This window comes from Dromiciops gliroides, chromosome 2 (genome assembly GCF_019393635.1).
Source record: "Dromiciops gliroides isolate mDroGli1 chromosome 2, mDroGli1.pri, whole genome shotgun sequence".
NCBI classification, from domain to species: domain Eukaryota; kingdom Metazoa; phylum Chordata; class Mammalia; order Microbiotheria; family Microbiotheriidae; genus Dromiciops; species Dromiciops gliroides.
In genome coordinates this window covers 248,943,517-248,966,662 of record NC_057862.1, presented here as the reverse complement: position 1 = coordinate 248,966,662, position 23,146 = coordinate 248,943,517, and the positions used below count along the sequence as shown (strand labels likewise).

Below are 23,146 nucleotides of genomic sequence, written 5' to 3'. Positions count from 1 at the left end.
CCTCCCTCCTTGTATTCTTAAGAGAGTTATCTAAACTGCTAGGAAGTTTAGTCAGTTTTTAAATAAGCATTTATTAAGTACTTACTGTGTATTAAGCATTGTGCTAAGCACTGAGGATACAAAGAAAGTGTAAAGAATTAATTGTTATTTGAGGTTTTTATGACCCCATCTTTTGGCTAGAATTAAAAAAAACCTCAGCGTGGCAATGGTCTGGTGCTCTGCAAACTGCACAGTGCTCCACCCACTGGTTGTAGCCATCATCATGGTGCTGGCACCTCACGTCATCACCACTCGTTGACGCCTACATGGGCCTGGCAAAATTATAATGACTGGAAGCCCAGTGAGGGCAGTCATGTGACTGCCAGAGCAGCCAGCCAATTGGCTGGGGGCTGTGTGTGGTCAGCCTGGGGTCTGCTGGGAAGAAGGGAGGTTTTTCGCCATTCTAGCTTGAAGCTGGAAGGCGACAGGACGCTGCTGTGTGTTCTCAGCTGATTCCTGGGCAGTGGTGTTGTTCAGGTTGTATAATTTCCCTTTCCCCATTTTATTTCCTTTCCCTTAATTCTACTGATCCTGTTTGTGTTTTTTAAAGTTCGTTCTTGTTAAATAAATCCTGCTCTGTTTTGAGGGAGGCTGTCTGTCTCCTTCCTTGCCCTAATATTGTGGCGAGCTGCTTAGCTAAGACTCCCCAATTAAAAATTGGTCCCTACAAAAGGAAAAAAAAACCCAGTCCCTGCCCTCAAGGAGCTCATATTAAAATGGGGGAGATAACATGCAAACAACTATGTACAAACAATATATACAGGGTCCTCCAAAAGTCTTAGTATAGTTTTAACCTTTACTACCCACTGTTTTGGGACACACTCTATGCAGGATAAATTAGAAGTAATTTCAGAGTGAATGCATTAGTATTATTAAAGAGGGATTGGTAAAGGCTTCTTACAGAAGGTGGGATTTTAGCTGAGACTTGAAGAAAGCCAGAGTAGAGAAAGCATTCCAGGCATGGGGGACAGCCAGAGGTATAGAGATGGAGTATGGAGACAAAGTGTGTTGTGTGAGGAACAACAGGATTGTAGAGTATGTGAAGTAAAGTGTGAGAAGAGTAGAATGGTAGGAAGAGGTCAGATTATAAAGTCCTTTAAAATCAAAACAGGATTTTATATTTGATCTTTTAAATATTAGGAAGACAAGAGTTTATTGAATGGAGAAGTAACACGATCAGACTTGTGCTTTAGAAAGATCACAAGTAACTTGAGGAGAGAATGGATTGGAGTAGGAATAGACTTGAAGCAAGGAGACTAACCAGAAATGTATTAAAATAATCTAAGTATAAGGTGATGAGGGTGTCAGAGGAGAGAAGAGGGAAATACAAGAGATGTTATGATGGTAGAATCAACAGGGCTTGCCAACAGTTGTATGTGGGGGGTGAAAGTGAGAAAAGCAATCACCTAGGTTGTGAATCTGAGACTTGAATGGTGGTAACGGAGACAGGAATAGGGAAATTAGGAAGAGGGGAGGGTTTGGGGGAAGAGATAATGAATTGAGTTCTGTATATGTTGAGTTGAAGATGCCTATGAGATATCCAGTTTGAAATGTGCAATAGTTGGACATGTGACACTGGGGGTCACAACAGAAGTTAGAACTAGATAAATAGATCTGAATGACTTGTTTATGCTCCCACGGAGGTATGTGTCCTAGGAATGACTTGAGCACAAGCTTTCCTGTTTCTAAGCTGGCTTTCTATCCACTATGTCATGTTGCCTCTCACAGTACAAAAATATTGAATAAAACATTAGCAAAGAGACTAAAGTAAAATATTAACATATTCTATGTTATTACCAGGTTGGAGTTATCCCAGAAATGTAGGGCTAGTTCAATATTAGCAAAAGTATAAACATAACAGACCATATTAAGAACAAAATAGCATGGTTATTGATACAGATGAAGCTTTTGACAAAAAAAACCACCCTATTATGATAAAACATTACAAAACATAGGAATATATGGATGATTCCTCAATATGCTAAAGAGTGTCTATCTAAAGCCAAAAGCTAGCTTCATCTGTAGTGGAAAAATGGTCAAGATCTTTCTAATAAAATTAAGGGTATAGAAAGTACTGCTTCTCTAAGTCTGGATGAGATAATTCCCTTGAAAGAAGCAAGTTCATGATGTTCAGGATTCCAACTATGCAGGGTTTGGGATGAGAGAAGAGATTTTGCCATGTGAAATTTGGGGTCACTGAGAAGTGTGTGGGGAAGAGATGGCAGGGAATTTAAGGAAGATCAAATGTCCAAAACAGGCAAATGGAGCACTGTCAACCCAAACTGGCAACCAGAGCAGAACAGGAAAGAGAATGAGTTTTTCTCCCTAGGTTGCAAAGGATACTATCTTCTATCTTCTCCACTCTTCTTCCCATCTTTATCTTGAGGGTTAAGTGATTTACCCAGGGTCACACAGCTAGTACGTGTCAAGTGTCTGAGGCTGGATTTGAACTCAGGTGCTCCTGAATACAAGGCCAGTGCTTTATCAATTGCCCCACCTAGCTGCCCCATTCTCATGTTTATTTTACTCCCTCTCTCCCCCAAGGTTTTCTACTCCCTTTATACATATATTTTACCTTAATAATTAATAATGTGGGACTAATGTTCAGAGGAGAAACTGGAGCTGGATATAAAGATCTTTAAATTATCTGCATATAGGGGGTGGCTAGGTGGCGCAGTGAATAAAGCACCGGCCCTGGATTCAGGAGTACCTGAGTTCAAATCCGGCCTCAGACACTTGACACTTACTAGCTGTGTGACCCTGGGCAAGTCACTTAACCCTCATTGCCCCGCAAAAAAAAAAATTATCTGCATATAGATTATTGTTTATTCTATGGGAACTAGTTGGTAAGATCACCAAAGAAAGTGTTGAAAGAGAAGAGAAGTTTGTGGGGAATACCCTTAGTTAGGTGGTGTGATAGGGAAGGATGAGATAGACAAGAAGAGAAACAGAAGAGAGCTGTATCATGAGAACTCAAAGAGAAAAGAACATTCGGGAAGAGGGAGTGATGAACTTGTAAGTATCAAATGCAAGAGACAGGTCAAGAAGGATGAGGACTGAGAAAAACCCATAATCTGGCCAAGAGATTGCTCACTTTGTAGTGAGTGGTTTCCTTAAGTGATGAAGTCAGAAACCAAACTTCAGTGTTGAGGAATGATCTAGTAGAAAGAGAAAAAAAATTACATTCAAAATAACTACGGAATGTATAAAATATCTAGGAGTCAACTTATCAACCACTCAGGACTTTTAAGAACACAACCACAAAACACTCTGTTTTATAGAAATAGGGAAATAGAGATGCTTTTATAGAAATTGAGAAAGTATGAATTATTACTAACACATGCCAATTTTCCCATTACTATAAAATTGTTATGAGAATAATTTGCACATACATATCGAAGGACATCCTTGAAGAAATTTTGAGAAGGGAATAGGAAGGATCTTACAAAAATACTTTCCAGCAGACAAGATATAATCACCAAATACAGAGTCCCATTATATTTGTTTGTTGACTGTTAAAAAATTGGTTTGGCAATGTGAAATGAAAGTTTAAAGCCTTTCTTCTAAGAAGATATCTACCATGCATATATCTAAATCATACAAAATTCCTTGAAAGATGTAACAATGGAGATAACTCTTTTCTAAAATGATTATTAATACTATGTGAGGCATAGAACATGGAGATGAATGCTCACCAAGGATGTTTTCCACAGTCAGAGGATGCATAACACAAAGTTCAAATGGAAGAACTGCCTATAAACTGTGCAGTCTTTCAGATGCTCCTGTTTACAGATACTATTGTGCTAACTGTCTTAAGCTCTTTAACAAAGTGAGTCATAAGATTAAATGAAATAATACAAATGAGATCCAGAATCACTCAAGAGTTAGACCTAATTATCTATAAGACAAAATCAAGATGAAGAAGCATGCCTATTGTCCAGATTGTTATAGGTAGTTAGATGGATAAAGTATAGATTTGGTCCATTAGTGTATTATCTAGCTAGCTAGCTAATACATCTTATATTTTGGACAAACATTGAAGTTAATAATGAAATAAATCCAGAACTAAACAGTTCTGGAAAACACAGTGTTTTAAAAGCCCTCCATTTTCTTCCTCAAACAAAAGTCCATTTTTTTAAACATTAATATTCTTTGGGTGATGATTTCTGGCTGCAAATCATGGAATACCACAATCACTAAAGAACAGAAGTTTTGAATTACCAAAATGGCAAGCAATAGAGAGGTATATGGTCTATGCAAATAGATCTCAATGTATTACCAATGAACAATGGTTAAACACAGAAAGCAATGAAAAAAAGATGTAATCAGAGAAATATATGACCTGAAAAAGTGGTACAGGGAGATCATAAAATGAGATCAAGGGATAATCAGTGAGCATCTTGCATGTTCAACTGTATCTTCAAAGTGAGAAAAGATCTAGAGGAGGACCCCTACTAGGTTGGATTAGAGCTCTGTGGAAGGTTTATGGGAAGATGTGGGAAAGATGCAGGTATGGACAAGATAAGAATTTGCATGTGGTTTGTGATTTGTACTAGTGGAAAGATCATTCATAGGAATGGAATCAGAGATCCATTACAGAACTTAAGTAATTCATGGAATCCATCAGCCATAGCATGGTGTGCTTGTAATCTCTGATTTGGTAGAGGCAAGTACCACTGAAATTAAATTATAGGTCATTATAAGTATACACTTAAGTATATACTTATACTAAGTATACACTGAAATATCATTTTATAAACTTAGGAACTATATAAATTTACTTAAGCCATTCTTACTACTTACTAATAAATTCTTATTCACATTTTTAAAAAGTAATACTGACATCTATGGTTTAAAAAACTTGTTCTGCATTTCTGTTTTTTGAGATATCTTCAAAATCAATATAAGTGCCAACAAAATTGTGTCACTTGCAGCAGTAGGTACAGTAGAGCTTTGTAACTTCTTCTCCTAAAGTATCACTATCAATACTCATTAGGTATAATTAATCATTATTAAGTATCATTGAAGACAACAATGATATAAAAGATTCTGAAGTCAGGCTACTGAATAGTAGTCTAAAAGGCAGCAATTTCAGGAGCTCTCAGCACACAGATTGTAGGGGCTAGGGTCAGAAGGAAATTAAGGGGACCACTTTCCGGCACTGGGTGCAGATCCCTGTTGTACTGCCCATATAGAATTCCTGGCTGAAGTCCCAGGATAAAAAGAATACCAGTGCACTGGTGCTTGCTGCCCCATAGGAGTAGGAGTCCTGGTCCCAGACCAGGGTAGGGAAGAATGCTTGTGGTGGCTCACTGGAGACTGGGGGCTCTTGTCTTAAATATAGGGCAGAGAGGTGCTACCACTTGCCTAAGATGCAATTACAGAGCCAGAAGGAGCAAAACTACATTTTTTATCAGCGCAGATCAGTTTATCAGATTAGCACTAAGGTGTAGCAGAAGAGAAAATGATAAGGCTAGGCTTTGTGTTGCAAAATGTAGCAGTAAGACATCAGATCAAAGAGAGGAACCTTGCCAGTATGGTGCTTAGTAGAGTGCCTGGGAGAGGAAAAAAAAAGGATGCCAAAGAGGGAGGAATCTACCTAAGACAAATCTTCTCTACATCAATATTGGCTTGAAATTTTCCCTGAAATTTATAGTTTCCTGGGTAGTATAGTATTTTATTTGAATGTTGCCTACAAAATACACTACGATATAGGAAAACTGAATAGGTCAATTTGCCAGAGTCAAGCTATAATTTTTAGTTTCTAATTGTGTTCTGGTAACATAAAATTAACTAGTTTGATTGACCTAGTTATTCCATCCTTCTCACTACTGTAACGACTGGAATGACACCACCTGCTGGAGACTTACTGTAGAAAAGCTCCGCCATGAGGTGAAGGTCTCTGAGGGCAAGACCAGGAGTCTTTTCTTTGGCATCAGGAAGTGACGTTTGCTTGTGGGAGGAAGATGAGGGAGCCGGGCGCTCTGACTCAGGCTTTTTCCTGGGGACTCTGGTGGAGAGCAGAGGGAGAAATGCGCTCTCCCTTTAATAGATAGATGAATGTAGACCTTTCTCTCTCTCTTTACCAAATTCTTATTCTCCTTAATAAACGCTTAAAAGCCTAACTCTTGCTAAAGCTTATAATTTATTGGTGACCACTCATTAGATCTTTTAGACAATATAGCTAGAATTTTATCCCTTTAACACTATATTTCATCTAGAAGCCAGAAGGCTAAACTCTTCTGGTTGAATTTGCAGTAGTGAATATACAATACTTGTTTGCAGAAGCTATGGTTTCTAAAAATTATTTTTGAAATTCTTGAGAAAAATTTTAATCTTCATGATTTCTTAGGAGTGTGTACACATTTAATTTTGAAAGAAAGTTGGAGGGAGCATCCCTCTCCATCTTGAGTTGTTGTTCAGTGATTTTTTAGTTGTGTCTGACTCTTTATGACCCCACTTGGAATTTTCTTGGCAAAGATACGAGAGTGGTTTTCCATTTCCTTTCTTCAACTCATATTACAGATAAGGGAATTGAGGTAAACAGGGTTAAGTGACTTGTCCAAGGTGACATAACTAAGAAGTGTCTGAGACCATAATTGAACTCAGGACAAGGAGTCTTCCTGACTCTAGACGTGAAAGTCTATCCACTCTGCTGCCTACCTGCCCATCTATCTTGAGTACCGTAAGTCAACTCTATTTAAGTATTAATTAAACGTCACAAATGGACTGAGATATAGTGGATAGTGTGCTGAACTTGGAATTAGGAAATCCTGGGTTTGAATCCCAAATCACATATTTACTACCTCTGTGGCCCTAAGCAAGTCACTGAAACCTCTTTGGGCCTCAGTTTCCTCATCTTTAAATGAATGGAATGAATTAGATGACATCTATGGTCAGTTCAAGTTCTGAATCTATGATCCTATGATCTGTTCCTGAAGCCAAAGCTATTAAGTGAGGCACACAGTAACTTTTTACAGTTTTCTGACTAACACACACAGAGACAGAGACACAGACAGACACAGCTCTTCCAGAAAGGTAGAATTTAGAATAATTTTGTTCATAACAGTCCCAAAGTAAAATATAATTGCCTGCAATTTAGATGATTACTTGGTCTATAAAGCTGAAACTTGTCCATACTATGCTTATTAATTATTAAGAGTAGTTTTCATCTTTTATGGATTCATATATTAAATAAATTTTATTTACTTGGTTATTCATGAATGGAATCCAATATTGCATAAAACTTGAGTCTACATTTTTAGTTCAAGTGTATTATGAACAAGAGCTAGACCACAAATGTTAGACTCTGATTCCAAGTTCTTGGTTCAGGATATCACTTGAAAATTTTAACCATACTTACCACTATTTGGCTGTAAATATTAGTCTTGGTAAACGAAAGTATTGCTTTTTCATCTAAATTATTAAGTTTTGTTCTAGACTTTAACTTGGGCTCCATTTCTATAATTTCCTCATCAATTTTCAAGTCATGAGACAATACTGATCCATCTAGATTTTTTTTTGCTCCTTCTGCAATAACATTGTTGAGTGTAGAAAATAAAGAATGAGTCTTGACCTAAGCAAAGAATATTTATTAAAATATGTTTAAATATTAATTTATGTTAAGTAGTACTATTTTTGAACAGATAAAATAGGAATTTTAAAAGAAAATTGAGTTTTTATTGGTGACATAGTAGGTAAATCATGTAAAACAATAAGCCTCAGTTTATTCATCTATAAAATTAGGATTACATCTATAGTATACCTCACAGGGTTGTTCAGAGACTTAAATAATAGAATAGATTAAAAATCTTTTGGGGCAGCTAGATGGCGCAGTGGATAGAGCACTGGCCCTGGATTCAGGAGTACCTGAGTTCAAATCCGGCCTCAGACACTTAACACCTACTAGCTGTGTGACCCTGGGCAAGTCGCTTAACCCCAATTGCCTCACTAAAAAAAAAAACAAAAACAAAAACAAAAAAACTTTTGTAAATCTTAAAATGCTATATAAATTTCAGTTATTATTAACAATAATAATATAATAGCAGGAAATTTTTACTTCTGGGTAATATTTTTTCTGATTATGAGAATCAAGCACTCATCAACAAAAATCATCAAAAATCATCCAAAAAAATCAACAAATGATGCTGAGTTATAGTTACTAGTTCCCATATTTTCTTCCCATTGTTTACTCAAAAACTACAGGGGAATCCTATTATAAAAGCTAATTATTATGTTGGATCAGGTATAATATATAGATAAAAACACATCCTTGAAAAACAACAACTATGCATGTTGTACCAAAAGTAGTTGAATAATTTAGTTAGCTCAGTCCTATATCCCCGGAGGAATTCTACTGCATTAAAAACAAAACAAAAACACACATACCAATGTGATATACTCGAATTCAATGATATATTCTGGCAAGACAAGGTCATGATCAAACACAAACCACTTGCTCTGTCGAAGGTTGCAGTTACAGTTTTTGTGGGACATCAAGGAGCCTAAGGCAAAAAGACCACAATTTCAAACTAGAATAGAAGAGATTTTTCAATGTCTATTTTATGAATAGCAAAAAATCTTAAATATAAACATATAGTCTCCTAACATAATGTAAGTATTTTCCTTTTCTCTTCACCAACTCCCCAACACTCATAGAGAGCACTTACTTTTGAATTGTTCTCTAATTCTCTTTATCCCTAAATTTGTCTTTCTTACCACCATTATTAAAGTGGTTTTATTCACACAATTGTTTTCCTTTTTCCTTGCTCATACTCTGTGTCTTTTTACTTTCCTATCCAATTCACATCTTTTTGCCATATGTACAGCACTTTGTACAACACTCCATTAAATCCTTTATTGCCTCAAACGGTGTTTTTGCATTCCTTGATGACTTCATTACTTCTCACAATTTCACACTTCTAGGTTGGGTACATGTAATATTGTATATATGTAATAATTGGGGAAAAGAGAGATAGAGAAAGAGGAAGGGAAAAGGGTTGAAGTTCATAAGTAGAGCGCCATTTTCAATGGAAAAATTTTAGTTCTATGAAAAGTGGGAATTAAAGAGTAAAAAAATCATACTACACACAAACATTTAGCACTAAAAATGATGAAATTATGATACCCATGATGGCAGACATACTTAGTAAACATTTCCGAGGCATGAATACTGAATTGAACATTGGGTAGTTGACTTTAGAGACAGGATCCTGCTCACGAGCCTGAATGCTACGTCCAAGAAAAACTTTCGTCATTATGAGTATGCCTAAATGTAGAAAAACATGAATACTTTTTACTCAGAATACAATAATAATAATTATTATTTCATAATATTGGTTTGCATGCTTATGAAAGAACATTACTGTAAAGTTCCATGACTGAATAACTCAAAAGATTTTTAAAATAGTCAATTAGAACAAAAAGATTTAGGAATACTTTATTTTAAAAATGTAATCAAAATAAGAAAAACTTTTTGTTAATTGGGTTCATTTCTCCTTCAAAGCGGGGGTACTTTGAGTCATTGCACAAATTATGGATCCAGGCAAATCATCACTGTACACATTACTCCCTGGGACGAAGACGGAAGTTTGGAACTACAGTATGTGGATTAAATACCATTGGTTCTCTTTTATTGTGATATAAGTGAGGAAATATGGGAGAAAAGAAATAGCAATTAGTCAAGTTATCACAAGAGAAAATAATTTTCTGAGCTAAAAAAACAACATAGGCAACCCTTGATTTTTGGCTATGCAATGACTGGATAAATGTAAAAAAACATGTGGTCCAGCTCAGTTCAGATCACCTGGGCAGAACAAAGAGAATAAACAAACAAATAAATGAAGAATAAAGAAGACTTCTTTTTCCACTCTTACAGAATAAAAGGGGCCAGAGTGAATAGGCAGGATCTTAGAGAACATGAGAACTTAGTACAAAATGGAATAATATAGGATGAGCCTGCTCATCACATTAATCACCCCTAGACTCAGTCTCAGGTTATGGGCATTAGACAATGATGGCCCTAAAATGTCTCCTCAGACTCTTGAAGAATGGTTTATAGATTGTTTTTCTCAGATTCCAAGCTATAGACAAGAAGCTAAGGCTAGTAAATTACTTCATGGACTACCAGATGTGGCAAAATATGACGATTTATAAAGCTTCAAGTTTGTCCATAGTTATATCTGTGGTTATGAGGAAAGAAAGAGAGCCTTTGTGGACTAGTTTCCAGGACACCTTTCTGGTGACCTGGAGGACACTTGTTTGGTGTCCTAGATGATTCTACCAAAGTCATAAAAAATTAGGTCATCTAGCCACCTAAATATGATCTTTTACTATTTGGTTAGGCCACTATAACATGGTCTAAGGTATCCTTTTTTTTCCTAAAAATTTGGCTTGTGTTCATTCTGTTCTTCTCTTGTCCATTTATGTTTTATGAATTTAATTTAATTTAAAAATATTAAATTTTATTTAAACTGGATAAAATATGGAAATGAAGCTCATTTCCTTTAAATCATACACTGAAATAGAAAATAAATTGCATAAGTGAAAAGTTATGAGAAGAAGATATAATGGCTTCTTAAGGTATTTTTAGGAATTTATAAATATAACTCAAACAAAATGTTAGCACTATAAGGTTCAAAAATACCATTCTTTTACATTACCATGCCTGTACATTTCTGGATCAAGAGAGTTTTTCTTTTCATCCTTGATTTGTTTCTGTATAAATTCGATTCTGGGACACTCACATAGACTGAGACTGTTAGCAAGCATTACAGCTTCTTTTTTGTGAGACTGCAAAGATTAAAACAAGGGATTGAGTAGGTTCATTTTACTGACATTTCTTCAATTTCAGTATCTTTTAGATAATAATGCCTGTTACTTCATGTGAATGGTATCTATGAACACATTTATAGCACGGACTTATCTGAATGGGATGGAAAGCATACAAATTCTGCAAATGTATTATAATGCAAATGATGTGAAACGTTCTAATTGAATATAAAAATAGCTTTGTTAAACATTACCCAAAGCAAATAAATTCCTGGAAAAATTGACAAAATAAATACTGATACTACTTTACACAACAGGTACAAAGCAAAATAATTTTTCAAAAATCATTCCAATAAGCCTGCATGTAATGTTATTTTTTAAAAGAACATACATCTTGTGAGGATACATTATTGGATTAATATGCCAGTGAAATCTTTTATTTCTATGACTAACTGCAGTCTATACTTCATGATATATATATATATATATATATATATTTCCCAAGTCCATAAAATTTAGCATATTACCAGCATCTTATTCTATTAAACTGTAATATTCTTGAGGAAATGGTGTTGTTCTTCAACTTTATGTATCCAGCACCTAGCATAATATCGTATAAATAACAGGTACTTAGTGAATATACAATTAAATGCACTAAATTTCCCCAATTTAAAAAACATTTTAAAACTACATTCAATAAAATTAAATTGAACAGTTAATAAATACTATACAAGTAAGGCAACTTACTGGGTCCTAGGGACACAAAGATGAAGTGAAACCTTTGAAGAGTTTATGATCTTTTCATAAAAATTTTTTAAGAAAGTAAAACAAGTATATTTTAATCGGCAAAGTTCATGAGTTCTCTCTCTGGACTATCCATGCATTTTTTTTTATCATGAGTTGTTTGGAAATTTCTTGGATCATTGTCTTGATCACACTAGCTAAGTCTTTCACAGTTGATCATAGTTACAATATTGCTATTATTGTATAGAATATTCTCCTGGGTCTGTTCACTTCACTTTTCATCAATTAACATGAGACTTCCCAGGTTTTTCTGAAAGCATCCTGATCATCATTTCTTATAGCACAATAGTATTCTATCATAATCATATACCACAGTCATTCCCCAGTTGATAGGCATCCCCTCAATTTCCAATTCTTTGTTACCACAAAATGAGCAACTACAAATATTTTATACAGATAGGTCCTTTCCCCTTTTCTTTCATCTCTTTGGGATACAGATCTAGTAGTGGTATTGCTTGATCAAGGGGTAAACTCAGTTTTATAGCCCTTTGGGCATAGTTCCAAATTGTTCTTCAGCAATGGTTGGACCATGTTTATAAATGTCATCTTCATTTGCTGAGAGCCCATCCTTAAGGAGGAGACAAAGTTGGCTCAACACCTTTTGAGACACTTCCTGGGTTGTTTCCAAGTGCACATTAAAAAAAAAAAGTATAATAACATGTTCTTTGACAAGGTTCTTCTGTTTATGTAGAATGAAGAAAATCTATACTGACTGTTTATTTGTGTTTGTGGTCAGAATTACTGATCTTTCTCTCCCTGGCACACAAATGACTCAGGTTGTAGGTGGCTCCTTTTCTAAGTGTTCTGGGGAATAGCCCTAGGCAATCTGAATAAACCTATCTAGTTTTTCAGTTTGAAGGTAGAATATGAAATGAAGAGAATGTGGGGTACCCAGCCTCAGCAGAAGTTGTGACATGAACAAGAAATACTAAAAGTGGAAAAAACACAGCCTTTGGAGCCAGATGAATTAGGTTTAAAACTTACCTTTTTGATGTTCAGAAAATCATTTAACCTATGTGAGCCTCAGTTTCCTCATCTATCAAATGAGGGGTTGGACTAGGTGACATCTGAAATCCTTTCCAGCCATAGATCTTTGATCCTACCCAGGCACTGAGAGTGAGACTCAAATCAAGCTGGCAAGCATTTACCAACATAAGCCACCATAAGCCTACGTGGAGCTGAGGAAAGAGATGTACTTGTAGGGTAAAAGAAGGCATGGTTCCTATTGCACCTGAGATCTCTCTTCAGTGCGAGGGCCTGGAGGACAACTTTTGAGGAGTAAACGTACTTAGAGTAGTTCCCTGCCTCTCTTAGATTTGTTAGTAAGCTTGACCACTAGAGAAAAGAATGGGTACCATCTGCTGTAGGCTGAGAATTAAAGAACTACAAAGGGAAAGAGAGTGAGGTCTGTGATAATGACCACCACCTAGCTAGTACTTAAGGAAAACTATAGAATTGTGGCCAACAACAGAGGAAATGGCTAGAAGTGAGAGTTATGGGAATTAGTAATGCTGAGCAGACACAGGGCTGAGGAGGTGAGTACCAACATCAAAGAGGCTACCATAACTACTCCCTGATGAAACCCAACCCAGGGTAACATTGGAAAGTCTTTTTGTATCTCACAGGGCTTTAGGAGGACAGTTGCACACTGTGCTTAGTTATTATTTTCTTTAGGCCTTGATATAAGTCATATTGGCTTTTGTTAATTTGTAAGTAAATGGTTTTATGTTTTGAGTCCATGGGCTTGTAAGGGGAATTGGTGACTATTTTTTTTTTTGCCTGGGATCTTTGAAGGGGGGATTGGAAGTAGAAATGGGGATCTCAAATACTGAGCTCAAATTATCTGGATGGGGAAAATAAGCCAAATATTTGTTAGAATCCTCACCAAAATATTCCCAGGATCTTTGTGTCATGAGAGTCTATGATAAAATGTTTACATACTTGCTATTTAATATAAGAAAGGGAATTTTGCAGGTTCATACTTCATGTATATGAGGTTAAAGGGAACACCATCTAGAAATGCCCTCCACCAATGCCATCTACTTTGCCAGTTACTGTTGTTGTTTGTCTTTTGTTTTTGAAGAGGACCAATGATATCGGGAAAGTCTTGACTTGCAAGTGAATTGGATTTAAGTGAGGCAGAGCTGTGCAAAGTCATCAGCCTCACTCTTCAGAGCCATTTGGGTCCAAGGGCAAGACATAGATCTGGAAGATTGGAAATGGCCCTGGATGTAGTGGGGCACCTTGGCCTTTTTTTTTTTTTTTAAAGTGAGGTAATTGGGGTTAAGTGACTTGCCCAGGGTCACATAGCTAGTAAATGTCAAGTGTCTGAGGCCGGATTTAAACTCAGGTACTCCTGACTCCAGTGCCGGTGCTCTATCCACTGCGCCACCTAGCTGCCCCACCTTGGCCTTTTTTAAGCTAAGGTCTTTCCCATGTAGGTTTGTCTGAGGCAACACCCATTCAATGATTAAAGCTAGGTAAGAAATGAGGCAAAAGATGGCCTCTTTTACCTACTCTAAAATAAAATAAAATAAAATAAAAATGAAAATAAAAATAAATCTATCTGGGAAGGGAAGACTCTCAAGTTTTCTGGCCAGAACAGAAACAATTGCAATTTACACTCACTTAGAGCCAACAGAAATGCAAGCAATGACTAAATGAGGCTTGGGTTGGGACCCATTATTGGCCAATCAGTAAGAGCCAGAGTGCTTTGAATTTAAGGCATAGTCAAGTAGTTCCATATGAATCCCAACAGGCTTTATCAAGGCCTGGTTTTCCAGAGCTCTATTTCAAGGAATTTATATTGCTTGCTCAGCTGAGTTCCTCTCAGCTAATGGTTATGAAGTTCTCTTTTCCTCTTCTCAGGCAACTAAGATGATAGCTAAGTTCTTCTTTTCAGCCCCATAGCATCAGGTAGTCAAAGAAGCCCAGGAAAACATCAGGCTTATTCTTTGAATTCTGCTGTTTTCATTACTTTCTTCTCTATTGTGTCATGAGTCTCTTTATTCAGCAATCATCTAACTTATGGTGAGAAACCCATTTTAGTTCTTAGGTTTTAATATATCCTCCTGCATAGGCAAATGTTCCCAAGACTCAATTTTCTCAAATAAAAAAAGGAGCACAGAGATACTGTGGTGGAAAAAGTGTTTTAATATTCACATATCATTTTCCTTTCTTCTAAAAAGCAATGACTGGGCTTACCAGAAAAGTTCCAAAGACTTGTGATCTTAGTACCACTTCACTCCAGCAATACAGACTTCTCTCTGCCATGTCTCCTGTACTGATGTTTGCCCTTTTATCCATTTTCCATTTTGGGACATCAATAGCTTACTTAGAGCTGGCTGGCATTCTATCAATTTCTGACCACTTTTATTCTTTATCTAATTGGGTATTTTAAAATTTCTCCTCCAGTAAGTCAGTGTTGCTGTCTTGTTACATGAAAAGTTGCTTTGGGAAATGATTCCTACACTGGTAAACACTATTTTTATCAGTTAAACCAGAATAAATTTCCTTTGTGTGATGTTATTTGGTTGCTTGTCATGTTCAGTGCCTCATAATTCTCTTCTTGAAGAAAATATTCATGATATGTAGGTGTGAGGCTTTTTTTTTTACTATCTTTAAGTTTTTGGCATCTCCCATTTAAAAATCTTGGACCATGTTTTCTAACATAATGTTATTTGTCCTTCCCCATGACCATCTTTGTATTAGAATCAACAAATACTTAAGTATATGTTGCTTTAATTTGGAAAACCTTAAAAGGTTCCTTAGAGAATTTCTCTTCCTTTTCACCCTCTTCAACAGATGTTAGTGCATAAAAAGCAATTATCTTCATAGTGGTATTTTTGGAACTGCTTATCATGAGCACTGCAATAGGAAATGAACAACCATGCCATAAAAATCATATTTCTTGCTTCCTTGGATTCATGATAAAACCAACTCTGCCAACTCCTTTACTTGTCTCTTCAAGGAAGACCAGCAAACAATCCTTTCATTTAGCAGCAACTCTTTTTTGTCTTTTAGTTTCATTTCTAGCAAGACTGATAAGATTAATATACTTCATTTGTCATAAGATCATATATAGATCTAGAATTGTAAGAAAACTCAGAAGTCAACTGGCCCAATCCTCTAATTTTACAGATGAGGAAACAGAGGTATTATAGAGGTTAAGTCCCTTGTCCAAGGTCACACAGGTAGTAGGTAACAGAAGTGACATCTAAATTTAGGTCTTTCGACCCAAAGCCAATGTTCTTTCTACTATATTATGCACCAGACAAGAAATCAAATTTAGAGAATACCTAAATTAATGTTTACAGTTTATCTAAAAACTATACAATGCTTAATATCCTCTAAACCCTTTTCTAATATTTTGCTATTGTTACTGTCAGTTAATAAGCATTTATTAAGCACCCACTATATGCCAGGGACTGTGCTAATCACTGAGGATACAAAAAAAGTATATTAGACACTACCCTCTCAAGGTACACACAATCTAATGTGGGAGACAATGACCAAACAAGTATCTACAAACAAGATAAATAGGAAATAATAAACAGAGGGAAAACTCTCAAATGAAGAGGGATTAGGAAAGGATTCCTGTAGAAGTTGTGATTTTAGTTGGGACTTAAAGAGAATCATGGAAGGCACTAGGTGGAAAAGCAAAGAGAGAGCATTAAACATGTAGGGAAAAGCAAGAGAAAATGCCTAGCACCAAGAAATAGAGTGTTTTATCCATGGATAAGTGAAGAGGCTGTCATTGGATCATAGTACATGGTAGAATGTAAAGTGTAAGAAGACTCTATGTGTATGTGTGTGTGTGTGTGTGTGTGTGTGTGTGTGTGTGTGTGTGTTGGTGGTGGTGATGAAGAACTTTGAATGTCAAACAGCTGATTTTTGTATTTGATCCTGGGGGTGAAAGGGGACCAAAAGAGTTTATTGAGTATGGGGGGTGGGTAGTAACATAGTCAGACTTCTGTTTTAGGAAAATCACTTTAGTAGCTGAATGGAGGATGGATTGGAGTGGGGAAAGATTTAAGGGAGGAAGACCCACCAGCAAGATGTTGCAATAATCCAGGCAAGAGGAGATGATGGCTTACACCAGAGTGGGGGCAGTGTCAGAGGAGAGAAGGGGGTGTATTTGAGAGATGTTGCAAAGGTGAAATAAATAGGCTTTGGCAATAGATTGGATATAGAGGGTAAGAGATAACTGAGTTGAAGATGATGCCAGGTTAGGAAATGGGAAGGATAGCAGTGCTCTCTACAGTAACAGGGAAGGTAGGAGGAGGAGTAAGTTTAGGAGATAGATAGTGAGTTCAATTTTGGACATGTTGAGTTCAAGATATCTACTGAACATCTAGTTTGAGATATCTGATAGGCAGCTGGAGAGCCAAGAGTGAGGTCAACAGAGAGGTTAGTAATGGATCAGTAAATGTGAGAGTCATGAGCACAAAGATAATAATTAAATCCAATGGAGTTAATGAATCCACGAAGTGAAGTAGTAATAGAAGATGAGAAGAGGACTCAGGACAACAAGGCCGGCCTACTGGTGATTAGCCTCTCTAGGAATCAAAGATTTTGAGTTGGAAAGATACTTAGAGCTAATCTAGAGAACAATCTCCATTTTCAAGAAGAGGAAATTGAGGCCTAGAAGTGTTTTGTGAATTGCCTATGGTCACCCATGGAAGAGCTGGGCTCTGTTCCTCAGTCCTCTGACTTTACATCCAGAGATATTTTTACCATACTTCACTGTGCCCTCTATATTTAGGAAGGCTAGTACTTGGAAAGCAGAAGTGCTGTTGCCAGGGCTGTATTCAGAGTCTTTCTAGCTGGGCAGAAACCACTAGAACTTGTCTTCCCTTGTCATGAATTTGAAGAGCCCAGTTACTTCCATGCCACAATGAGATATTATTGTAGTGTTCTTTAAACATTTAACAATGAGTTATTAAAATAGCCCTTTACAAGTAAAAATTAAAAGGGAGAGCAGAGGAAGTCATATAAACTGCTTGGTTGACACTCACTTATTATGATCTCCTAAGGAAGTATAATTTTTGTGAACTGACAATTACATTTTCATAGAGCAGCAGTTAACAAGATGATATAAGTAGAGAGAAAGAAGAGAGAGACTAGAGGAATTATGCTTAAAGTGTGATCAAGAACCAAAGAACAGGTCAAAAGAACTATTCTACTGATATTTTCAGTTACCCTGTTTGTTTCAATCTCTTTGAATCCTTTCTCAAGTATTTGCAGCAGATGTTTTTTCTTTAAGGGAACTTCTGGATCAAAAATATAAAAAAGGTATTCCATCATCTTTCGGTAATTCCTTAAGAATAATTTGAAAAAAGACAAGTTTAGAACTGATATAATAAAAACTCAAAAGGAACAAAAATAAAGTATTAACCAATAAATGGTATGTGTTCATCTACCATCTGTAAAACCTAGCTCCTTTAAAACAAAATCCAACTATGACAAAAATATTCTTTGGAAGATTAAACCTCTTACTCGGAATCATTTGTATCTTCACTGTCCAAAAACTTTTGGAATTTTTCTTCAAATTTCAGTCTCAGAATACGATTGTTCATTTTAAAAATGCGATTTATTTTTACTCCTGTGATACCATATGCTCTGAAGTCCCAGGTACAAAACCGTGACAGAATTAACTCATAGCAGCAATTAAACCTATATGGAAATACAAGATATGCACAATTAAAGAAAATAGCACATTTTCCTCTACCAATATATTGAGGGACAAAATTACATGAAATATTTATTTTACTTTTTTCCAAATTAGAGAAATGTTCTGTCAAACAACATTATATTTTACTTAAAATTGGACATCCTTATGGAAAATTGGTTGATTCTCTCATTCTGCTCCTGAGATCCTATCCTCCATCTCTCTTAAGTAATGGTTTTGTTTCTTCTCAGACAAGAATCTGTAAGACAAACTAGATCACAGATCACAGACCATCCCCAGCTGCTTAGGACCATCAACATGTGACAACATCTTAATAATAATTAGCATTTATACAATGCTTACTATGTGCTAGGCACTGAGTTAAATACCTTACAAATATTATCTCATTTGATCCCCGCAATCACTTTGAGAGGTAAATACTATTATGATCCCCATTTTAGAACTGAGGAAGCTGAAGCAAACAGAAGTGAAGTGACTTGCCCAGGGTCATATGGCCAGTAAGTATCTGAAGTGGGATGTGAACTCAGGTCTTTCTGACTCCTGTTCCAGCACTCTATCTACTGCATCACTTAATAATAAACCAGTGAGATCCTGTAATTGCCCTCTGAGGAGCAAATATGAAAATATCATCTTATCCTAAGACAATGACAACCCATAATGCAACGTGAGATACATTAAAGTCACAAAACAACCGATTCTCCCTGACACTAGACCAAGTTAACTGTTATTCACTGTAGTATAATACTTCATTTGCAATTTTTAAAAGAAATTTTGCCTATTAGGGTCGGTTTTCTAGAAAATAAGGAAGATATGTATGAAACCCTTACGAATGAGGATTGTAAGCTCTCTGAGTGCAGGGACTGTGTTGTCCCACCTTTTAATAAACAGTGCCTAGTATTCTACATTGCACTGAATAAATAATGTTTTTCTGACCTGATTAGTTAATCAATCAACTAGTATTTGCTAATGCTTACCATTTGTCAAGCACTGTGCTAAGTGCTGAGTTAAAGGCTAAAGTAAAAATATACTGAATGAAACTTGTGAAAAATGCTAAGTGCAGTACAAAAGACTTTTAATGTATATCCTGAGTAGGAAGAACAAGATAGGGGTGAGCCAAGAGCATTGGACAGATAACAGTAAGAAAGGTGATTTACTTGGTAAGTTCTTTGTTTCCATTTGAATTTTTTTTTTTTTTTACAGGGCAATGGGGTTAAGTGACTTGCCCAGGGTCACACAGCTAGTAAGTGTTAAGTGTCTGAGGCTGGATTTGAACTCAAGAACTCCTGAATCCAGGGCCGGTGCTTTATCCACTGCGCCACCTAGCCACCCCCTTTGTTTCCATTTTAATCTGTCAAGGAAATTATTTTCAAACTGGGAAGGACAAAATAAACATGATTACATGCAAACTGAAAGCTTCAAACAGATGAAGAGATAATATAAAACATTTAGTTTCTATACATGAATTAGAGTCCTCTGGTTCTGATGAATTATCTCTCAGGACACCAAAACAATTTGCAGAAATGATGTCAACAATCTTGGAGGAATCATGGAGAATGGGGAGGGGTCCAGAAGATTGAACATGGGCAAAAAAATGTTGTAGTTTCAACAAGAGGGAAAAGGAAGACTGCAAAAACTACAGACATCATTCCACTGACACTGATCTCTTCAAAGTTACTAATGATCTCTTAGATACCAATGACTTTTTCTCTGTTCTTGACTTCTCCTCAGATTTTGGCATTATTGCTCACTCTCTCCTCAAAGCTCTCTTCTCTCTAGGTTTTCAGGACACCACTGTCTCTTGGTTTTCATTCTACTTGTCTGATCACTTCTCAGTGTCCTTTGTTGGCCACTAAGGGTTTTTTTGGTTGTTTTTTTTTTGTTTGTTTTTTTAAGCCACAGAAACCCACCAATTTATTTTGGCTCGATTCAATCCAGCCAGCATACTTAATTAAGCATTTACTATATGCAAGGCACTTTTAATTTCTGAGAATACAAAGGTTTTATTTTTGTAAATATTCTGTCAAGAAACTTACTTTCTACTATGAGGTATAAGAATTAACTAGTTAAGTAAATATAAGATAATTTGAGGAGAGAGTGTTATCAACCAGAGGAATCAAGAATGGCCTTCCAAAGTAGATGACATCTAAATTATATCTTGAAGAAAGCTAAAGATTCTAATAGAAAGAGGTGAGAATAGGAGAATGGGAATTCCAGCCAGAAGGGACAGACTATGTAAAGGCAGGAGATGGAAAATCAAAAATCATGGAACAATAAGTAGACTTGAATGTAAAAGAGATCATCTGGAAAGGTAGGTTGGAGTTAGCATGTGGAGGTCTTTGAAAGCCAAGTTGAAAGTCTGTATAAATGAAGTTATCACCACTATTAAACAACAGATTACCAAGAGCTGCCCTTGGCACGTTAACTGATCTCACTGTAACTTTGCTTAAATGATTCCAATCCAGGACTCCCTTTTCCTCATATTACCCCACTGACTTACATGATCATCTCATGAATGTAATGTACTATTATGGCCTTCACAAAAGTACTGATCAACTACTTTATCATAAGTGTGGAGGTAGGGGGAGCTAGGTGGCGCAGTGGATAGAGCACCAGCCCTAAAGTCAGGAGTACCTGAGTTCAAAGCCAGCCTCAGACACTTAACACTTACTAGCTGTGTGACCCTGGGCAAGTCACTTAACCCCAATAGCCTCACTAAAAAAAATAAGTGTGGAGGCAGCCCTGAATTCTTGAAGACTATGCCAACACAAGCTTTGGCAGGTTCTAACAAGCAGCAAGGCTTTGTATGTGGGTATAGTGATGGGCAGTCTTTCTAAATAAGAAAAAGCTCAGCACTAACAGAATGGACACTAGGTGATAAATCTTTTGGCCATGGAAACTCCCCAAATAAGAAAAATTAAAATGCCACTCAGGCCTATGTGTTTTCCTTCATCTTCCACAGTGGCAATAGCAGAGAGGCAGAAAAAAGTGCCAAGGATCACAGTTTTTAGAGCCAATACAAACATTAATTACACTGTTGGTACTCTAAATGTGTTTTTTGCCCAACGCCCAGCAAAAGAATAACACCACATCAACACTGATATTTTTGCAACAAACAAAACCAGAAGACATAAAAGAATTGCAGTTAAATACAAGGATGGCTCACAGATTCTCATTAAAGAGCTAAAAGAAGGATTTGGTACAGTGGGTGTCATACTGTACCCAAAGAAAACAAGAAAGATTATGTGGTAGTGTCATGTCACAGTGTAGGTTTCATGATTATGGTGAGTGAAATGACTACTATGAAAAAAGTTGCCATTTATATAAAAAAATTTGATTCAGAAAATGAAGTAGAGAAATCCTATGAAGAATCTGAAAAGATCCTTCAAATCAAATACCTTGATATCTAGTCATTTCAATGCAAAGTTAGACACACACACACAGTATTTTCTCTAAGAAGAGTTAAAGATGGCCCTTCTCTTTGCCAAGACAACCCCTGTACCATCTTCTGCAGACTATAATCTCTAATTTTCAACTTCTCCTTATCTACTGTTTCTTTCTACCTTCAAATATGCCTGAGTCTCTCCCATCCTTAAGAAATCTTCATTAGATCCCCTCAAGTTATATCTTTTTTTTTTGGTGTTTAGTATTTTTTGAGTAATAAACATTTTAATTTAAAGTTGTGGCTTCCAAATTCTAACCCTCCTTCCCTCACTCTCTTTGCCCCTCCCTCAGGCAATCAGATAAAGGTTATACATATGCAATTATTTAAATCATTACCATATTAGTAATTTTGTATATGAAAACTTGCATACAAGAAAAAAAATGAAAGAAAATAAAAAATAGCATGCTTTGGTCTGTGTTCAATCAATATCAGTTTTTTCTTTGGAAGTGGATAGTGTGCTTCATCATTAATCCTTTGGGATTTTCTTGAATCATTGCAGTGTTGAGAATAGTTAAGTTATTCACAGTTCTTCATCAAACAATATGGCTGTCACTGTGCATTTGCTCACTTCATTATATATCACTTCATATAAGTCTTTTCAGGCCTTTCTTAAATGTTCCTGCTTGCCATTTCTTATAGCACAATGTTATTCCATCACCATCATATATTACTGCTTGTTTAGCCATTCCCCAATTGATGGGCATGCCTTTGACTTCCAATTCTTAGCCACCACAAAAAGAGCTGCTATGAATAATTTTGTATAAATAAGTCTCTTTTTTTTGAATTATGCAAAGGTGACTTTGGTAGAAAGAACTTTGGGTATTTTTTGTATTTGGGGTTCTAACTAGATTCAGCTGCTCTATGTTCTTGAAAAATAAGTATTTAAATTAAACTACAACTACAAATTATGCACACATAGTAATCTAAAGAATTTTTTAAATTATCTCAACATAAATGGAAAGAAACAGCAGAGGAAGCCATACTAAAACTACACTAAAACTGAAAATAGTACTTGAAACTGCTGATTTACATTTGGTTTTCTTCCTAGTAAAGTGTCATGTTTATTCATATATTTTTAAAAAAAAACATATATTTGTTAATACTTACCAACATACATTAAAGCTATTCAAAAAATTACAAATGGGCTACCACAATTATCTAAATATATCTTAGTCATTTTACTTTTACATAATTTTCTTTCAGCTTTTTAAGAGCTCATTTTATATCAGGTAAAAGAAAAGTTGGTACTAATTATGTGTATGTATGTACACACACTGAATATAGATGAAAATCAGACAATTCCAGGTATTTTTCAAGAGTTTTTCATCACTTACATGGGAATTAGAAAGAATTTAATTTAAACCATAAATACCTACTGGATTCTAGCTATCTGTGCATAT

At 36.0% G+C, this 23,146-nt stretch overlaps 1 protein-coding gene across 1 annotated transcript in view; it reads right to left on the bottom strand.

The window, feature by feature from the left end:
* The window catches only part of LRRC9 (leucine rich repeat containing 9), a 147,163-nt gene that overhangs the window by 92,840 nt on the left and 31,177 nt on the right, over positions 1–23,146 (bottom strand). The window contains exons 11-17 of the mRNA XM_043986519.1: positions 18,112–18,288; positions 17,815–17,932; positions 14,370–14,372; positions 10,701–10,830; positions 9,194–9,307; positions 8,428–8,543; positions 7,403–7,615 (exon numbers count right to left, since the gene is read on the bottom strand). Coding sequence (XP_043842454.1) covers positions 7,403–7,615; positions 8,428–8,543; positions 9,194–9,307; positions 10,701–10,830; positions 14,370–14,372; positions 17,815–17,932; positions 18,112–18,288 — 871 coding nt within the window. The remainder of the gene's footprint in view (positions 1–7,402; positions 7,616–8,427; positions 8,544–9,193; positions 9,308–10,700; positions 10,831–14,369; positions 14,373–17,814; positions 17,933–18,111; positions 18,289–23,146) is intronic.